The following is a 19219-nucleotide window of genomic DNA, read 5'->3' as shown; positions in this document are numbered from 1 at the left end:
GTATTGTTGTGTGGTAACTTCATTACACTGTTGCCACAATGCTGTTGGGTTTGCTGGGGCAGCAGTGGCTTCAGACAGCAGGTGTGTTACCAGCTGGAGCCGAGCTGAAAACAGCACAGCAATTATAACAGCAGCAGCACAGCTCTCCTCAGCCTGGCCTCAGCTCCAAACCACACCTCCTGCAGCTCTGGGCAGATCCAGGAAGTCCCTCCACACACAGATAAGTTTCATTTCTGCTGAAACAGCCTGACTGGAACTGTGTCTCTCTGCCTCTCAGTCTCTCAATGAAATGGCAGAAGCTGGAGTTTTCCTGGATCAGATCAGCTGCTCAGTGTGTCTGGACACACTGAAGGATCCAGTGACTATTCCCTGTGGACACAGTTACTGTCTGGGCTGTATTAAGAGCTGCTGGGACCAGGATGATAACATCGGTATCTACAACTGCCCTCAGTGCAGAAACACCTTCACCCCGAGGCCTGTTCTCTGCAGAAATATCATGCTGGCTGAAGTGGTGGACAGACTGAAGAAGTCAGGGCTAAATACCCCTCCTCCTCCTCCTCCTGTTCACAGTCCTGCTGGACCTGGAGATGTGTTGTGTGATGTCTGCACTGAAGAAAAGACGAGAGCTGTGAAATCCTGTCTGGTGTGTCTGGCCTCTTACTGTCAGTCTCACCTCCAGCCTCACTTCAAGTCTCCTGCCTTTCAGAAGCACAAGCTGGTTGATGCCACCGGGCGTCTGGATGATGTTCTCTGTCCTAATCATCAGAAACTGCTGGAGGTCTATTGCCGCACTGATCAGACGTGTATCTGTTTGCTGTGTGTAATGGATGCTCATAAAGGCCACGATACAGTCTCAGCTGCAGCAGAAAGGGCTGAGAAACAGGTGAGGACTGTGACTCTGTACTGGGAACTCTCTGACTCAGGGTATGGAGGGATAGTAGAACAGCGCTGTGCTGTGCTTATGATGTTTACAGGCTGCAAAGCAGATCCACTCACATTTCCTTTCTACAAATATAAATATAATTCTAATATAAATATACGCTTTTAGTTATGGAATGTAAAATGAACTGAGAGTTTGTTGGATCAGAATTGTTACATCTCAATTGTTTTGTCATATGTTGCCATTGTTCTTTTTAAAATATATAATACTTTAGTATTAAGTTGTACTAATTAATCTGTCTGATATAAATGGTTTATTCACCTTTTTAGCCAAATTAACAGGATTATCCCATCATATTGATCTATGAGGTGAGCACTATTAGATCACCTAATAAAACAAATATGTAAGCAACGATTTCTGACAAATTAGATTATTTCTTACACTGTTCTCAAATCTCTGACACAATGTAGAGTCTCTGAATGAAGTCAGGACAGAGCCTGGCCACTTGGCTTCAATATCTGAAATGAGGCAGGTGGATTCACAGATCATATGAGAATAACTGAGGTCAAGTCATGGATGATGTACAGTATTATCCAAAATCTGATACCCTACTAACTAGCACAGGCATTGTATAGGCCTAATTGTCATTAATATTGTCATTAATGTCATAAGCACCTGTACATTAATGCTGTGAAATGATTTCCTGTTCACAAAATCTGCCTCATTTGGCCCTGAGGTGCCTGGATGTGGATCTGACTGTACAGCACAAATGACTTTGTGGTTCTCAGCATAATAATGTAGCCTGTAGTACAATAACAATAGGATTACCTATTCACTAAATTGCATATAACCTTGTAGCAGCAGGGTTGCCAATATTTTGAACTGAGTATAGGAACGTGCAACTAGCAATAAAGCACAGCCCTGTGCATATAGTCTGTGTTACTATCAAAGCACAGAGGAGCCGCATGGTTTGTTAAAGTAGATTTATTAGGTACATTATAGCTTGCCGACTGAAACTATGGCGCTCAAATAGGAAAACAAGAATGATGCAAATTATATTTGTGCTGCAGCAGGTTTACGTTTAAGAATGTGTTGCTACAGTAACTTACTCAGCTGGACTTTGTTTGCTTCGAGGATGGAAAAAGCCTGACTTCTGTCAATTTATCCTAAGTTAGATTGCTAACATGGTTAGCCAGCTACAAGGAACGGGGCCCTGGTCCCCAACCTGCCTGCAAGCGAGTGCTACTCCCAGTCATGTTTAATGCAGAGTCCCATCTGTCTCTTAGGAAAGTTCACTTTTTACTCATCAGTATGTTTCCAATGATTTCTTCATACAGGATTAAATCTATTTAGTGATTAACTTACTTAATGTATTTATTGATTTATTTGTTTATGTATGTTATTTCCAGATTTGTAATATGATATTGTATTTTGTAACTAATTTACTCCCATATATAAATAACTAAATATGGCATTGGATTCTTTAACCCTTAATATGCTGCATTTATATATATTGCTAACTCAGTGCTATACCATTGCATTGTATAGTATAGATTTGTTCATTAAGGTTGGGAAAAGCCTCTTTAGGAATGATGCTGTGTCTCTGTCCACAGAAGCAGCTGGGGAAAACACGAGGACAATACCAGCAGAGAGTCGAGCAGAGAGAGAAGGAGCTGAAGACACTGAGACAGGCTGTGGAGTCACTCAAGGTGGGAACTGACCAGAGGAGGAGCTGACATTAACACACACCGACACCCCCACTGCAATCCTCTGGAGTATATATACTGAGGTGCAGTCCAGTGTCAGTGCTGTCCCTCTGTAATAACCCCTGTGTGTCTCTCACTCAGAGCTCTGCACAGACAGCAGTGCAGGACAGTGAGAGGATCTTCACTGAGCTGATCCGCTCCATTGATAGAAGGCGCTGTGAGGTCACACAGATGATCAGAGCTCAGGAGACGGCTGCAGTGAGTCAGGCTGAGGGGCTCATAGAGAGACTGGAGCAGGAGATTGCTGAGCTGAGGACGAGAGACGCTGATCTGAAGCAGCTCTCCCTCACAGAGGATCACGTCCACTTCCTCCAGGTAACGTCGCTGCTCTTGGGCAATATGCAGGACAGAAGGGGCATCTTTCACACAGAGCTCTCCAATGGAGCTGCTCCTGGTTTCTCCCCTGGAATCTGCTGTACAATTTTCACTCTGCCGACCTCTCTCTCTCTCACACACACGTTTAGAATTACCAGTCTCTACCTCAGTTAAGTGCACTCCATTGCAATAAAGTACATTTAAAAGTCAAGTCTCTTTCTCTCTCTCTCTCTCTGCTGTAGAAATGCCAGTCTCTCTGTGCCCCTCCTGGAGCTGCAGACTCGCCCAACATCACTGTCAGTCCACTCTTCTCTCTTGAGGCTGTGGGGAAAGCTGTCACTGAACTGAAGGAGCGACTGGAGGACGTCTGCCAGGGGGAACTGGTCAAGATCTCACAGACAGGTTGGTGGAGAAACACATTGTCACAGGTGTCCAGGGAGCAGCTGATCTCACTGACATGTCCAGCTCTGGAGGGACCTGACCCCTCGCTGACAGAGAGGCTGGAGGTTTATGAGAGCAGCTCTTGTGTGAGAGATTTCTGATGTCAGCTGCACACAGTGATCAGAGACACTCAGTCTCTCTCATGAGGAAAGGGAAGCTGTTTGTGTCCTGGATTCATCCACAAGGCTCAGTTGTCCTTCTCTCTCTGTGTGTCTCTGTCTGTCTCCCCAGTGAAGAGGGACTCCAGTCTGCAGGATCCAGAGCCCAGGACCCGAGCAGAGTTTTTACAATGTGAGTCTGTTTCACACTGCAACTCTCCACTGAAAGATGCTCGACTCCTTTAGAGATGAGCTGACAGCACAGAACAGAGACGCACACTCACACTGACACACCTGCACTACAATACACACACTGACACACAATCAATCCCACAGACACACCGAAACATGGCAACACAAGGGTAATATACACCCAACAGTGCTAACACACACACACACACACACACACACACACAGGAACTGAGACAGATGCCATGGATACAGACACACACACTGACACTTGCACAGAGACAGATGGACAGACACACTGACAAGCACAGAGACACGCAGAGTCAGGCAGACAGATATAGTGACAGACAGACGGTCAGAGACAGACAGAGGCTCCAGTGTGAGCGTTTTTCTGTGCTGTGGGCGGAGGGACTCTAGTGGGGATCTCTACACTGTAAAAGAAAATCCGTAGTTTTTACAAAACAATACTGGCAGCTGTGAAAATATAACCCAGTGTACACAGATTAGGCATCTAAATACTGAAAAGCAAAGCTAGATGTGCCTTAAGAGATACTGTACTGAAAGACTTCAAAATCTAATAAATTGCCTTTTGAATTATTTATTTATTAACCTCAAAGCAGTGAACAAAAACATCAGTCATTTCTCAACATACAAATTTGTAATATGTACTTTATTCACAAACAATGCAATAGAGAGCATATGACAGATAATTGATCATATTATTGGAACTAAAAGAGGAAAGATGGAGGGAAAGAGATGGGAGGAAACATGAGAGAAAGAGTTAAGAAAAATAGGAGAAAAAGTGCAAGAAAGAGGAAGACTTTTCTTTTAGAACGGTTAAGAACAATTAAGAGTTTTTTATCAATAAAAGTAAGAATTTTTAACACCCTTTAAGGATTACTGCATTTCCTTATTAGAAGCAATAGAACAAATGTACCAATATCTACAAATAAGCTCTTCAAATTGAGGTACAGGAATGCAAATCAGAAAATATAAGAGCAATAAAAATCGAACAGTTGTATACAAACTCGTCTGTAACAATTTAGTCTGAAAAATGTACTTGCTTCATAATCTGGAAGAACTAAGCATAGGAGCTGAAACAAACCTTCAAGCTGGGAGTGTAGCACAAAAAAAACACTGTGAGGAATCAATAAATAAAATATCTTTTGTCACCTCTGGAAGGTCAGGCAAGACCTCAGTGATGGCGGTGCGTATAAATGTTCTCTCCAAGTCAGTCATTTCTGGAATCAAGTAAGTAGTAATTAGAGATTTAGTGAAGTAACACTGTACAGAGGAAGAAGAAGAAGAGGAGCCTCTTCTTTTGAGTATATAATGTGTGTGGGGATTTAAACTTTTTTAATTTCTGTTAAAAACTGCTGTTACTTTCATATTTTTCAAATTGTATGTTATCATTTTTACTAAGCATACATGAGCATTAGTAGTATGCTTTCTCCACCACTGTGGCCAAGACCTCTTCATTTCGACAACACACTGTTTCAGTGGAATTACTTGATGCCCGTTAACAATGTACGATGGTAATGGATAAAAATCTACCAAGTCCTTAATGTTAAGACATTGCAACCTGGTGCTCTGTTTTGTCACAGAGTACAGATGGTTATTCAGAATGATAGTCAGCTTTATGTATTTCCATCACAAAACACACAACAGGATCATTTTGAACTAAAATGCAGCAGTACTGTGGTGTAGTGGTTAGGGTTCTGGGCTCATAACTAGAAGGTTGTGGGTTGAAATCCTGGGTAGAGTAGAGCAAGATACTTCACTTAAATGCCTAGCTGTATAATGGGTACAAATATTAGTTGCCCTGGATAAGAGTGTCTGCTAAATGACAAATAATGTAATGTAAAATAACTTGCAGAAGCTGACTGCATCCTGGCCCAGCTGAAAGATATGCCTGAAACATCTGATGTCTTTCAGATAAAGTTAGGCAGATGTTTTTAAAGATTTTCAAATGCCTGGCACATCTCTTGAAGTAGCTGTGTTTACTTTCCAAACGGGTCGTCCATAATCTAATCAAGGGAACAAATTTAAAAATTGGTGCTGGATAGTGCCGCAAGAAATGATGTTTTGTTTTAGTGGACTCTCAGTAAATAAAGACTTTCTTGATTCCAAATATTCTTGGATTAGAATGTCAAGAAAGGCTTCCTGTGCTGATAAAATCTTTTGCGCACAAATCAAATCAACAATATCTTTAAGATGGAGAGTTAACTGCCACACGTCATCGTCTGGATTTTGCACTTTGTCACCAATTAATACAGGAAGCAACCTTAAGAAATTGCAATTCTGAATGGCTTGCCCTGAAAGCCTGGGCACCTCAGAATTGACAGCACATGGGTTTGTGAGAGCGTCAGTTCCTTTGTGTTTGAACTGCTTGATGCGATGGCTCAAAATTGAATATGTAAGCCATTGCTTCTTCTTAATGAAATACTTGCAAATACTGCAACATCATCAGATAAGACACCCTCAAATATGTCATGGCCTAAACAAGGTGGGAGACCAGGCTGGCAAACATGAAAAGATTTCAGAGTATTGAAAACAGAGCTGACCTTTATGCCTTTGTTGACTTGACTTGACTTGACTACTGTCTTTAGTTTGTAGATCACGAACAGCAGAATCGTAACTTTCAGGGGTGCGCTGTGGACCACAAACATTTGGGTCATAATTTTGAAACTCACTTCGCGTGATTTCACAGTACCTGCAGAAGTACTGAGAATGACTGAAATGTTCAGTAAACCCACCAATGCTGTGTGAACCCAAATATTCACCAGCAATACAATACAGAGCTCCTTTGACCGTTTCACCACCTACAGTTATTCCGTTTTCCTCCAGATCTTTTAAATCTACTAACATCTCTGAGAAAACCTTAGCACTTCCAAATTGTTTTAGGTCATTCTCTCCACACAATAAGACAAGGGACATGTGATCAGTATTGGACCGCACATGAGCAGGTAAATTAGCCATAGAAAGACAGACTGCAACAACTTTGTGCATTTTCTTGTCAATCCCCTCTGCTCTGCTAATTTCAAAAGCTTCCTGGTAGAGAATTAGTTTCAGGCATTCTGGATTTTCAATGAAGAACTGGTTGGACTTAAAGTTTTTGCCATCACTTATGTCACTAAAATCATCTGGTTGTGACACTGAATTCTTCCATAATTCTGATTCTAATAAGATACTTAATGTTTCTATCACAGGTATGTAGTATGCAAACCTTTGTGTCATATTTTCATCATTTCCTAATGTTACTTTCTTAGGCTCTATGTAATGCAACATTTGTTTGAATGTCTGAGCTCTTGAATATGTTGTTCTCAGTGGTCCCTGATGACAGAAAGAGAACAGATCTGAATTCTGTACACAATCACAGACTTTACTGACAACATCATCTGTTAGACACATGTCATTTTTTAAAAGTGACTGTAGTTACTTCAAATGTAATCCTCTCCTAACTCATGCACATTTGGCATCTCTTCAACGATCGTCTGTGTTGTTGAAGCTGGAAGAAGGAGCTGCCCTTGCAATTTTAGGTACAATAAACATACATTCATAAGAAAGGGCTCATTGCAATTCTGTGGCAATTCAATGCGTTCATTTGCTGTTGCATCATTTGAGCTCTGGGAAGCATCTTCACATGCAATGACAGTATAAGACTGAGAAATGGTTTCCCTGTAAATGTCACTTATCAACCGAACATGCTCTGTGTTTCCTGGACATATGAGCAGTAAATGATGATTTCACAGACATTATAAATAGTACTAAATGACATTATTCTGTAATTAAAATCCCTGAAACTTTATTTTATCATTTACAATTGATTTACAATTAAAACAATTATATCTTAACACTGTCACGTTGTAATTTGAACTGTATGGTATTGCTTTCTGTATTACAAATATTTTCTGTTTAAATTACAGTAATCTGTAAATTCTACAAATAAATATGATTCTTTTAACATATTCTTATTGTAAAATTAACAGTTTTGTTTGGTTCAGTATTTTACAACAGTATTTTTAGTATTTTCAAAATATTACTGTCAATTTAACACAATTTAATTGTTTTTCCATTTACAACATTTTGATATGATTTTACAGCATTTCACAGTTAATTTCACAGACAATTTTTACAGTGTAGTGATTGGTCTTTTTACCTGCCTGTCTTGTCTCTCCTGTCCAATCAGATACCTGTGACGTCACACTGGATCACAACACAATGAACAGACGGCTGATACAGCAGGGCAGGACTGTGACAGTGAGTGGAGACACCCAGTCCTATCCTGATCACCCAGAGAGATTTGACCGCCTGTGTCAAGTGCTGTGCAGAGAGGGTCTGTCTGGGACTCGCTGTTACTGGGAGGCTGGGTGGAGTGGGAGAGGGGCTGCTATAGGAGTCACATATAGAGGAATCAGCAGGAAAGGACTGGGTGATGACTGTTTCCTTGGACACAATGACAAGTCCTGGAGTTTGCAGTGCTCTGGGTCCAGTTGCTCTGTCTGGCACAATAAAGAGGAGACTGTTATATCCACTGGCGCTGCCCACAGAATAGGAGTGTTTGTGGACCATGGAGCCGGAACTGTGTCGTTCTACAGCGTCTCTGACCCCATGACCCTCCTGCACAGAGTCCAGACCACCTTCACTGACCAGCTCTATCCTGGGTTTTGGCTGTGGGGTAATGGTACCAGTGTGACCCTGTGCCAGCTGGAATAGCCTCCTCTGTGTGTATTGAGCTCTGTCTGTGCCCCCACTCCTCAGTGACCAGTGATCAGTTCTGACTGGAGTTTATTAAATTAAATGTGCCATGTCTTGTAAATTCTCTCTAAATTATTTAAATGTCACGGTTTTTAGCTTCCCCTGTTTTCACTATCTTAAAACTATTAAAATGTTTAAAACAGGGGCTCATTTTTATGTGATCAATCGCACGCAGAATCGTATATTTTCATTATATTTGTAATCCCTCATTACATTTGTATTCCCTGTAATCTCTATAACTATATGTTAATGGTAATCCAAATATAGACGCTTTACCGACTGCAGAAATACAAACCCTACAACCTCACAAAACTTAGCGATTAATACAGCTGATCCATTCATTACGGTGTCAGAGGTGTTTTTATAGGAATCTCATTCCCAATAAAAGCTGATGCCCCGCGATGTTATTGGTGTGATTTTGCACATTGATGAAGCTGCAGGTACAGAGGAAACACGCTGACACTGAGTTTGTGGAAACTGTTCAGAAAGGTATGGGTGCCAGTGTTGTAGCCGTGTTTATACACATGTATGAGTTTTGCTTAAGAAACTGGCTGTGACTGTCATGCTGTATATTTCATGATATACAGACATGTAGTGGCTACAGGACAGATTTAAACCCAGCGCACTGTATTTAATAATACAACGCAGTTCATTCTCCCACAGATAATTAATAAGGGAGAATATCTTGGATACTTAAATTAAGCTATATTGTCAATGTTAATCGGATCATGATACAGGGAGAAGCAACACGGTTATTTACGATGCGCTGGTAAACAAAATAAACTAGATTAAATTAAAATGATGTCATTTGTTTTATATATTGTTTCAATGTGTCCCGGTTTCTACTTTTGAATATCTTGTATAACTTATACTTTAAGACTGTGTTAGATATCGTAAAAAACATTTCAGCCCAAAGTTTATTGCACTGTAATGTTAGCGGTATTTCAGGCTCCAGTTTAAAACACTAAATCCCAGAGTGCCGAGTGTCCCAGACTGGTTTTGTCCTTCGTGTCTCAGTCTCTTCCTAGGACAGCTGGACTCACGACACTGAGTGGAGACGCTGCGGGTCTAGTGTAGGTACGCAGTTACAGGCCGCCCTAGTGAAAAAAAAAAGTATACTTTATTGTATTTGAAATATATTCCCCTTTCTTTCAATAGTACATTGCAAATATACCAACAAAAATTTGTTCCATCTTTAAATATATTAAAAGTATATTAGCATCATGCTTTTACCTATTTTCACAATACAACTTTTAACACACTTTAAAATAATTGTAAATAAATAAATTTATTTTAGAAAAATATAGTTGAAGTGAAAATTCTGTTTATTCTTTAAAAGTGTATTTTTTTGCACTTTACTTAAAATATATATTTTAGGTATATTTTTAACTGTGTGCTGAAAATGATCATTGTAACAATGCATTGAAAGTATACTTTCAAAATATATTATTAAATATACTGAAGTTGTAGTATATTTTAAGTTATATTTTAGAGTATTTAAGTTTACTTCTTCCTGATTGGAATTCACTTCATTACTTGGACGTACATTGCTTTCAGAAAATATTAAAGCATATGATAAATGCACTGAAAGCCCATTTAAAACATTTTTAAATAAAGTGTATGCAGTATACAAACGGCACTTGTAATTGAGATTTAAATATTTTAATAAGTTTATACAATGTTACAGAGAGGTACAATGATAAACCATAAACAAAAATCCATTACATTTTTATTTTACACCAACAGCACACCATAGGAACACACAAGAAAATGTGTTCTAATGTACAGAAAGTGGCAGCTAACGGATTGTGATGTCACAAGTGGCAGTTTAACCACTACAGCCAAGTAAACACTGGCTATATTGCATGGCCAAAAATTGAAGTTCATTCACACTGCATTAACACATTAGAATCATAATCAGTGTTCAAAAATTGTAACATATCGTTATTAAAACAATTGGCACCGATATCTGTAAAGCTGCAGAAGTAGTTCCCCAGGAATAATTTTTTAGACTCAATATTGTTTGGAAGTGGAATGACATACAGTTTGTCCTTAGACCTAACCATAACACATTTACATTTGAATAAAATACGTTTGAGGATATATTTAGCTGAACATCTCTATAAAGCTTTCCTCCACTCTTGGCAAGCTCTTTTACTAAAACACAGAATCTGTTTGTGGTGGATGCAGAAGATGCCCCATCCTCACACGTGAAAGCCACCAGGGTCATAATTTCACAGAATGTTCCATCACTTAACTGTACAACAGAATTATTTATCTTTTTAAGAGTTATGTTATTACAGGAATGATAAACACTGCTACAAATGAAACTGTCATAAAATAAACCCAAATTAACGGTGTCACCTGTAAAATCTTCAATAGCCATCCTCTGCAGCACATATGTGGTACCTTTGTATGGGCAACTGTGGCAGGGTGACCAGTAATGGAGGCTTGGTGACAGACTATGGGTAAACAATACAAGACTTATTAAATAAACAAAATAAACAGGCACGAGGGCCAACAAAAATGGTCCACAAAACAAATAAACAAAAAGACACCAAAATACCCACAGGCTAGTCAAACGACTTCACTGCGTAAAAAGAACACTAAACAAAACCACAAGTCCAAACAAAATAGCACACACCACAGGGCAGGTTTCCTCCCACACCCAACTCTCCAACTCCCCCTAATGGGAGGCTGAGGCCTCCTTATATAGTAGGTGGCTGGGGTTGATTGACCTTAATCGATCAATCACCCCCACCACCTGCAGTCCATGAGCATGCAGGGAGGGACAATTAACCCCCTCCCTGCCACAGCAACCAAAACCTCTGACATTATCTTGAAACTTCTTTGACTTCTTTGTTAAGCCAGATGTACTTCGGAGTTTGTCAAATAATTTCTGTATGTTGTCATTGGCATTTGCCATTGTAGTCCCTGCTTTTGTTGAGAGAGCCCTCCACCTAACGAATGTCTTCACTACTTCATCTGGCACATGCGTTGTTCCATTGAAAAACTTAAGCAAAGTTCCATTAAACCATTTGAATGGAAATGTGGATGTTGCCCACAGTGGTCCCCAGTTGTGCACACTTGCTGCTAAGTGCATTAATAAATGCACATTGAAAGAAACATTAATAGCACCATAAAGTTTCTCAAAGTTACGCACACACTTTCAAAGAGCTTGTTCTGCCATATCCACATGGCTTGCTTTGATGGCATCCTGAAGAAGAGTGTGCATTGAAAAAACAAATAAAAAAAGATGACTCCAGTACTTATTTTTCAAAACACCACTCAAAACAGGCAAAGCATAAAACAACAAAAAATACCTCCATTCAGATGCTTTCCAGAATTATCTGTCTTTCACTGATCTTAGAGCCCTTGTGACTTCCGAAGGTGTCTTAATGGCCATCAGTCCCTGGTCTATGTCATTGACCTTTGAGCCCAGGTACCAGTCTTCATTATGGAGCTTACTGTCTAGCCACAGGGATGTAATCTGTTTAGTGACACCAAGGCAGACACTGTGTTTATATGGCAGTATTTATACCTCTCACGATCTGCGAACCAGTACCTGCGCCAACCTCGCGAATGATGGAGCCTTCCCCGGTTCCTGCTGCTCCGGCCTTCCACGACCGCGGCAGCTTCCGAGGCTCTGCCTCCTGTGGTTGAGGCTTCCGAGGCTCTGCATCCTGTGATTGACCCTGACTTGTGGCCACCTCCCAGGCCACCGGACCCCGCTCCCCTCCTGGAGCCACCACCCAGGCCTCCCGACTTTGCCTTGTGGCCGCCCTCTGGAAACCCTGGCCTTTCCCTCCTTCTTGTCTTCTATATCCTCCAATAGTGAGAGAAACCTTTGTCCAGCAGGGGGCATCGAACTGTATTTGACAGTCTCTTTCTTTTCCTTGCAGGGAGCTGATCCATCAGGCCAGACCAGACGAGACGGGGAGGTGCCGGTTGACAGAGCTGCAGAGTCCTGGGTCCTTGGAGCAGTCCGGAGGCCGAGGCGAGTGGAGATTGGGACGGACCGGGAGCGACAGGGGACCTAGCCAGAGGAGTCGGCGGACTCCTCACGGAGTGGGTCCCACCCAGAAGCCCGGCCGACCATCTACCCGGAGCCCGGCCTGACCAGGACTGCTCCCTGCTGACGTCACCAGCCAGGATCCAGGAGAGGCCTGGACCAGGCCGATCGGCAACGTCCCTGAGGGAGGCCTCCTGCAGCCAGGGCCCGGACTTCTCCCCACAAGGCCCGCTCCCTGCAAGAGCCCCGGAGGTGGAAGCTGCTCCCCAGCCAGGTGGACTTGCCCCGACCTCCGGATTGAGAGCCTCTGGACCCTTCTCCCAGGTAGGAAAGCGCAGCATGGCCTAGCGAACCGCCGGTGTGAGGCGCCATAATGCGGTGCGCTTCAGCCGTGAGGCTGGAGCCGAGACCGCGGCCCTCACCCGGCTGGAGTTCAGCAGGTCCGTGCTGCAGAGGGGCCTGGGCTTTGCCCCTTCTGAGCTGAACAGCGTGGTTAAACTGCCTGGACCTAGGGACGTGTTTGAGGTGAGTTTTAAGAACCCTCAAGTGCTGGAGAGTTTTTGGAATCTATATAGAGAAAAAAAAGATAGTATGCCCCTGAGTGACTTTGTGGTCGATGCCCTGACTGATAGAGAGATTAAAATACTAACTATCCAGTTCTATAATGAAGCAGTGGCAGAGTATGATGTAGAGGTATGGCTGAGGAGACACTGCGAGATCCTGTCTGAAAGCAGGAGAGTTAATGATGAGGACGGGGTCTGGACCGGTGCTCGGCGGTGGCAGGTGCTCCTGCAGGTGGAAGTGGCCGCCATCGGCGGAGTACGCCATCTGCCGAGCACCGTGGTATTAGGAGCAAATAGGGGGCTTGTCTTCTACCATGGCATGCCCAAATTATGCAGGAATTGCGGGGCCCTGGGTCATTTAGCCGCAGCCAGCACTGTTGTTAAGTGCAAGGTCTGCGGCGGAGAACATCTGACCAGGGCCTGCAAGCAGGAGAGGGCCTGCAACCTGTGCGGTGGGGGAGGGCATCTCTTCAGGAATTGTCCCTCCTCCTATGCAAATAGGGCGCGGGCCCTCGGGGGTGGTGGAGAGAGAGAGAATCAAGTGGAGGCTCCTCCAAAGGTGATACCCCAAGATGGGGGTAGAGAGGAAACAGTCCTCAGGAGTCTCATAGGCTCCCTCTCTGACTCTGGGTCAGAAGTGGAGGCAGAGGGGGAGTGGACAGTGGTAGCGGGGAAGAGGAGGAGAGCAGAAAAGAGGAGCATGGGTAGGGGGGGGTATGATGAATAAAAGGATCCACTCTGCAGATTCTCCCCCCCCTGCCAGCTCCTCCCCCGCTGCAGAGACCTCTCCCTCTAATTTCTACACGCCCCACTCTGACTCCGGAGAGGAGAGCAGTGGGCCTTCTCCTCTGCCCCGAGTGGGCAGCCTGGTGGATGAGAGGCCCCCTAGAAATAACATTCCTCCTGCCCCACAACTGAGACTCTCCCAGGGGAGGGGTCAGGTATGCCCTCCTGGCAGTAGTGGGAGAGCCGCAGGTCCTCAAGAGAGGAGAATCGGCGCCAGTGTCCTTTCCCATAAAGACCTCAGGGACGTAATGGCAAGGTCACTGGCGCTGGGGGAGGAGGCCTGCGGCGGCAGACAGCCGGGAAGGGAGAGACCACCCCCTCCCCCACCATTAGTTAAAAGAACAACTAGCGGAGTCTACACAGTTCTCTCCCCAGTTGTACACAAAGCCTCTGCCCTGCCATCTGCTCGTCGGGCCTCGGCCACAAAGGAACCAGTGAGAACCTCCAGCACCACGGGCCCTGAGCCCAGTGGAGTTTCGCCAGCCTTACCGGGTGGCGGGAGTCGAGCCCCCCCCATAGTCTTCCTAGAGGATCAAGCGGTGAGGCAAATGATTGAAATGATGGGTGCTAGCGCTAAGCTAGGTGAGGGAGAAGAGAGGAGTGGGGAAGAGGAGGGTTTCTTTACATGATTGTTACGGAGCGGGTAATTGCCCTCACTACCATTATGGCTTTAATTATTATATCTATAAATGTGAGGAGCATTGCTGAGGCGAAAAAGAGGGCCGATGTTTTAAACTCTCTGGCTGGTATGAAAGCAGACATTATCTGTTTGCAGGAGTGCGGCATCCCATTCCAAAAAGAATACAAAGATCTCCGGGACACTTGGACCCTAGGTGAATCCTTTTGGTCGGGGTCCAATGTGTCCCGAGCCGATGGGATTGCCGTACTCCTGAAGAACCCATTTATAGAGGTGCAAAAATTTAGGGTGATAGAGGCGGGCAGGTTGGCCAGCCTCGACTTTAAATGCAAGGGGGCTGTATTGAGGCTGGTCAATGTCTATGCCCCCACCAGCCAGAGAGAGAGAGTCCTCTTTCTCCCTCAGCTACGCCCGCTCCTGATCGGCACCTTACCAGTTATCATTTCAGGTGATTTCAACTGTGCTCTGAGGGATGTAGACCGGAGTAAGCCCCGCAATGATAGATCCAGCAGGGACCTTGCTGCGTTCGTGGAGGACTTTGAACTCTGCGACGCAAGTCGGGACCTGGTCCACTTGTTCACCTGGGTGAGTTCTTCTGGCTCCTCCTTCTCCAGGATAGATCTCGTCCTCCTGAGTAAGCCACTGGAGAGGACCGCCATGTCTTCGGAGGCGGTCTTCTTTTCAGACCACAGGCTCCTGACGACAGAGGTGCTCATCCCGAGCACACGGGAGTCGGGGCCTAGGGTCTGGAAGCTCAACACCTCTCTGCTCGATGACCCTCGTGTTATTAAGACCTTTAGCAGATGCCTCGAGGAGTGGAGGACCCTGAGGGACCTTTTTGATTCTCCCATAGAGTGGTGGGAGATGGTGAAGAAAAGGACCAAGGGCTACTTCATTCAGCTGGGGAAACGGAAAGCTCGCGAGAGGCGGGTGAGATATTCCCATCTAAACGCCCGCCTCCAGCGCCTTAGTCTTTTACAGCTCAGAGGCTTCGACCTAGCTGAGGAGGTGGCCCGGGTCAAACTGAGTCTCTCTGCCCTCTATTGGGAGGAGCAAGAAAAGATCAAGGTCCTTTCCAGGGTCCGCATCATGGAGGACGATGAGAAGTGCAGCCACTTCTTCTTCAAGAAAACGAAGGAGAGCCGGTCTGCAATGTCCTCAATGATCGACTCCTCGGGGCAGGAGGTGAAGGGCAGAGAGGCTGTTGAGACAGTGGTGCGGGACTTCTTCAGGGAGTACAATCAGAAGGTGGTGGATCAAAATCTGATCCATCACTTTCTGTCCCTGTTGGAGTCCCGCAACGAGGGGGACGAGGAGGCGGAGGAGGATCCAGAGATCACCACCACTGAACTCTCCCAGGGTCCCGATGGGATCCCTGCTAAATTCTATAAGATCTTTTGGGAGGTGCTTAAGGAAGATCTGGCTCAGGTCTTGGGGTCGATGTACAGAGAGAGTAGACTGGACCCTTCTATGAAGAGGAGTATCCTCTCTCTTCTTCATAAGAAGGGAGATCCAAAGGATCTGAGGAACTGGCGGCCGGTCAGCCTCCTGTGCACCGACTACAAGATACTGGCCAAAGCACTGACGCTCCGGCTGACTTGGTTGGTTTCTGGTTCCGGTTCGGGCAACAGAGCTACAGGTTGAGCTGTGGCAGCGAGTTTCTGGTTCAGGTGAGAGAGAGAAAGAGAGAGAGAAAGAGAGAGAGAGAGACTGTGCGCTGTTCCTTATAGTCTGTCAGATCAATAGGTGATTGGTTCTTGAGGTCTTTAGATTGGATTTCGGTTTCAGCCCCCAGTGTCCTATTGGAGGGGGGCTTGATTTATGACTGATGTCAATCCATGCCATCTTTTGGAAATGCTGGTGGGCCCGGGTTCGTAGCTCTATGTCGGGATTTCGGCTCTGGTCCACTTCAAAGAGTTTTTATCACCTACAGGCCCCTTTCTCCAGACATCTCATAGCAGAATTCCAAACTATTTGGCCTCTTCTCGGTGCCATCCTCCCCAAAACTGTCACTTTGATGCAAACCAGTTCCAAGCTGATGAGCTGAGGAAATCTGATAACTTTGGGGGGGGGAGAGGTCTTCTTTAGATCAGTGCTTCAGCTCAGAGCCCAAATGCTCTTATCAAAATACACCCAACATAACGCTACACTAGTGACAAGAATTATATTTCGGTTTGTCTGGGGGAGCAAAATGGAGAGGCTGAAAAGAGTGCAGATGGTGAAGGGTACCCTGGACGGAGGCAGGGGGGTCCCGGACGTTGTGCGGCTTATAAAGGCGCAGGGGCTGGCCTATGTGGTCAAGAACATCCAGGCTGCTGGCAAGAAAGTGAGTTTTATGAACCGCTTTTATTTCACCAGCAGCCTGAGACCATTCGGCCTCTGCGCCATGGATAACACCAGGCCACACTTGTGGGATCCCCCACCATTCTACAGGGCACTCCGAGCATTTGCTCTCGAAGTAGGCCTCCATAAAGTTGTGCTGGCCTCCTGGGATTACAAGACCATCTGTAGTCAGATGAGATCTACCCAGGAGACCAGCCGGATAGAAGATTTCCCTCCCGAAACCTGCCGGTTTATCTGGGGTAACGCTACACACGTTTGCCTCACAAACACGCAGAAAGATGTCTCCTGGATGGCTGTGAGTCGGTGTCTCCCCACCCGAGTATTCATGCACAGAAGGGGCCTAGCCCCTTATGACATCTGCCCCTACAAGGGTTACCTGGGGAAGGAAACGGAGGCTCATATCTTTAGGGATTGCCCATCCGCCTGCAGGGTCTGGCTCCTGTTTTCTCCGTTCCTCCACAGGTTTGCCCTTCCTGCGCAGGCGACCGCCCAGCAGATCCTTTCTGGTCCAGCCAGGGGACTTACAACCACAACCCTGAGGTGCTGGTGGCATGTCGTCTGCGCAGTGAAACAGGTCCTGTGGGAGGGATGGAACATCTGTTTATTCAACAAGCAGGAGCTGGAACCGATTGTCATCGCGAGGAGGGGCATGGTACTAGTCAGGGACTACGTCAATCTGGAGGTCCATCAGAGGGGCAAGGAGTAAGCCTTCAAGAACAGGCAAATACAAGATCTGGGGGAATTCAGGATCCCATGATGGGACCCACCTCCAGGGACGACCATCTCCCCCTGCTGGAGCCCGAGTCCAAGATCTTTTAACCTTTTAATGAATGTTTGTTTTAGTAAAAATGAATTGTAATTGTTTTTAAAGAATTAGTTGATTTTAAAGGCACTTGTTTTGTTTTGGTATTTGGTTGATTTTGTTCTGTTTTTTTCTTTTATTCTTTTGTCAAATACATTGGACGTTTGGTTCTTAATTATAAATGCATCAGACTGTTTCGTTTTTGTTTTTTATTTTATGGTTTTATTTGTTTTATGATTTATCTGATGCATTTTCAGTTAATTTCAATGTATTTGACTATATTGTTTAATGGTTTTATTTGGCAGTATTGCCCTTAATCACAAGTTTATTTGATTTATTGCACATGTTAATTGAGTTTATGGATTTTGATTCATTTTTAATCACATTAAGATTTTAAAAATTTTAAGTGATTTTAGAATTTTTTTTTAATCATAAGTATTAAAAAACAATTTGAATGTTTTTATTATTTTGAAATGTAAAATACTAAACCCAATAAAACAGTATTTTACTTTTCTGCAGTTACGATCTACTGTAACCCAGCAGTTCTCTATGCTGTCCTGCTCTAAGGTCTCAACTCTCCTAGGTTTTGGCGTGCACACCATCTCTCTTGTGGGCTGATTGACCAAATCTTCTATATCCCTAATACAGCACAGATCGACAAGCTGAGCCTCAAGATCACGAACCTTGATCTCTAGGATTTCAACCTGCTGACAACGTTCACAAATGAAACCTTCCTGGATGAGGCTCCTCCTGAAACAGAATTCCTGCTAGTCCTTCACAAAATCTCCCTTCTACAACCTGGTTACTTTCACCAACTCAGCAGCTGAACAGAATTGACTTCAATTTAGGCAAACTACAGACAATGCTAACTTCAATTAAGGCAAACTTAAAACAAAATGACCAATGCTAAGACTGGTCTGAAACTAGTCAAACAACAAGATGGCTGCCTCTCACCTGTACTTTCCTGTGTCTCTCTGTGGCATATAATGTGCCATAACATTATGACCACTGACAGGTGAAGTGAATAACACTGATAATCTCGTTATCATGGCACCTGTCAGTGGATGGGATATATTAGGCAGCAAGTTGATGTGTTAGAAGCAGGAAAAATGGGCAAGCGTAAGGATCTGAGCGACTTTGACAAGGGCCAAATTGTGATGGCTAGGGTTAAGACAAACCCTGTTTATACTTAATTTTTTACAAAACAAAGATAGCACAATTCATCAAACTGCTACCAAATATGCAAGGCAAACTGAAATGCCTAAACAAAGGGAATTTTGATGTAATAATCACTGTTGCTCAGTGTGTGATATACCTTGCTGCTTTGCACACGAGGCGGCACCAGACTCAATGATGTGCATGCGCTGTGATGTGCAAGTGATCTAAGATAAATCATATTTACTGAAATGTCTCTACATAGATTTGACATAAAAAATATGAACAATGGAAATTAATTGGTGGGGCACATGCCCCACTGTGCATCAATGGCATGACACCACTGTCTCTGCATAGTTGTCAGTTGTGAATAATTCTGCAATGCTAAATTGGTAAATAATTTCAAAATTGTGAGAAACTGGTCTCTCTATGATCTCTGCAACTCTGTCATTATCATCAAAGATATTATGGCTA

At 44.2% G+C, this 19219-nt stretch overlaps 1 protein-coding gene across 1 annotated transcript; it reads left to right on the top strand.

Annotated features, from left to right (window-relative positions):
- The first annotated feature begins 236 nt into the window (after positions 1-236).
- LOC136764773 (tripartite motif-containing protein 16) lies at positions 237-9246 on the top strand. The gene is made up of 6 exons (XM_066719085.1): positions 237-883; positions 2494-2589; positions 2728-2961; positions 3204-3363; positions 3634-3693; positions 7879-9246. Exons 1-6 carry the CDS (start codon positions 290-292, stop codon positions 8403-8405), a joined length of 1671 nt encoding a protein of 556 aa, XP_066575182.1. The 5' UTR covers positions 237-289; the 3' UTR covers positions 8406-9246.
- Positions 9247-19219: the final 9973 nt, after the last annotated feature.

The sequence above is a fragment of the Amia ocellicauda genome, chromosome 12 (assembly GCF_036373705.1).
Source record: "Amia ocellicauda isolate fAmiCal2 chromosome 12, fAmiCal2.hap1, whole genome shotgun sequence".
NCBI lineage: Eukaryota > Metazoa > Chordata > Actinopteri > Amiiformes > Amiidae > Amia > Amia ocellicauda.
This window is presented reverse-complemented; position numbering and strand designations above follow the sequence as displayed.

What these genes read in the sequence shown, in the direction of transcription:
- LOC136764773 (XM_066719085.1), top strand. Translation starts at nt 290, where the DNA reads ATGGCAGAAGCTGGAGTTTTCCTGGATCAGATCAGCTGCTCAGTGTGT. An exon ending in CAGAAAGGGCTGAGAAACAG is followed by an intron (nt 884 to 2,493) that starts GTGAGGACTGTG and finishes CTCTGTCCACAG; the next exon opens with AAGCAGCTGGGGAAAACACG. An exon ending in CCGAGCAGAGTTTTTACAAT is followed by an intron (nt 3,694 to 7,878) that starts GTGAGTCTGTTT and finishes CTGTCCAATCAG; the next exon opens with ATACCTGTGACGTCACACTG.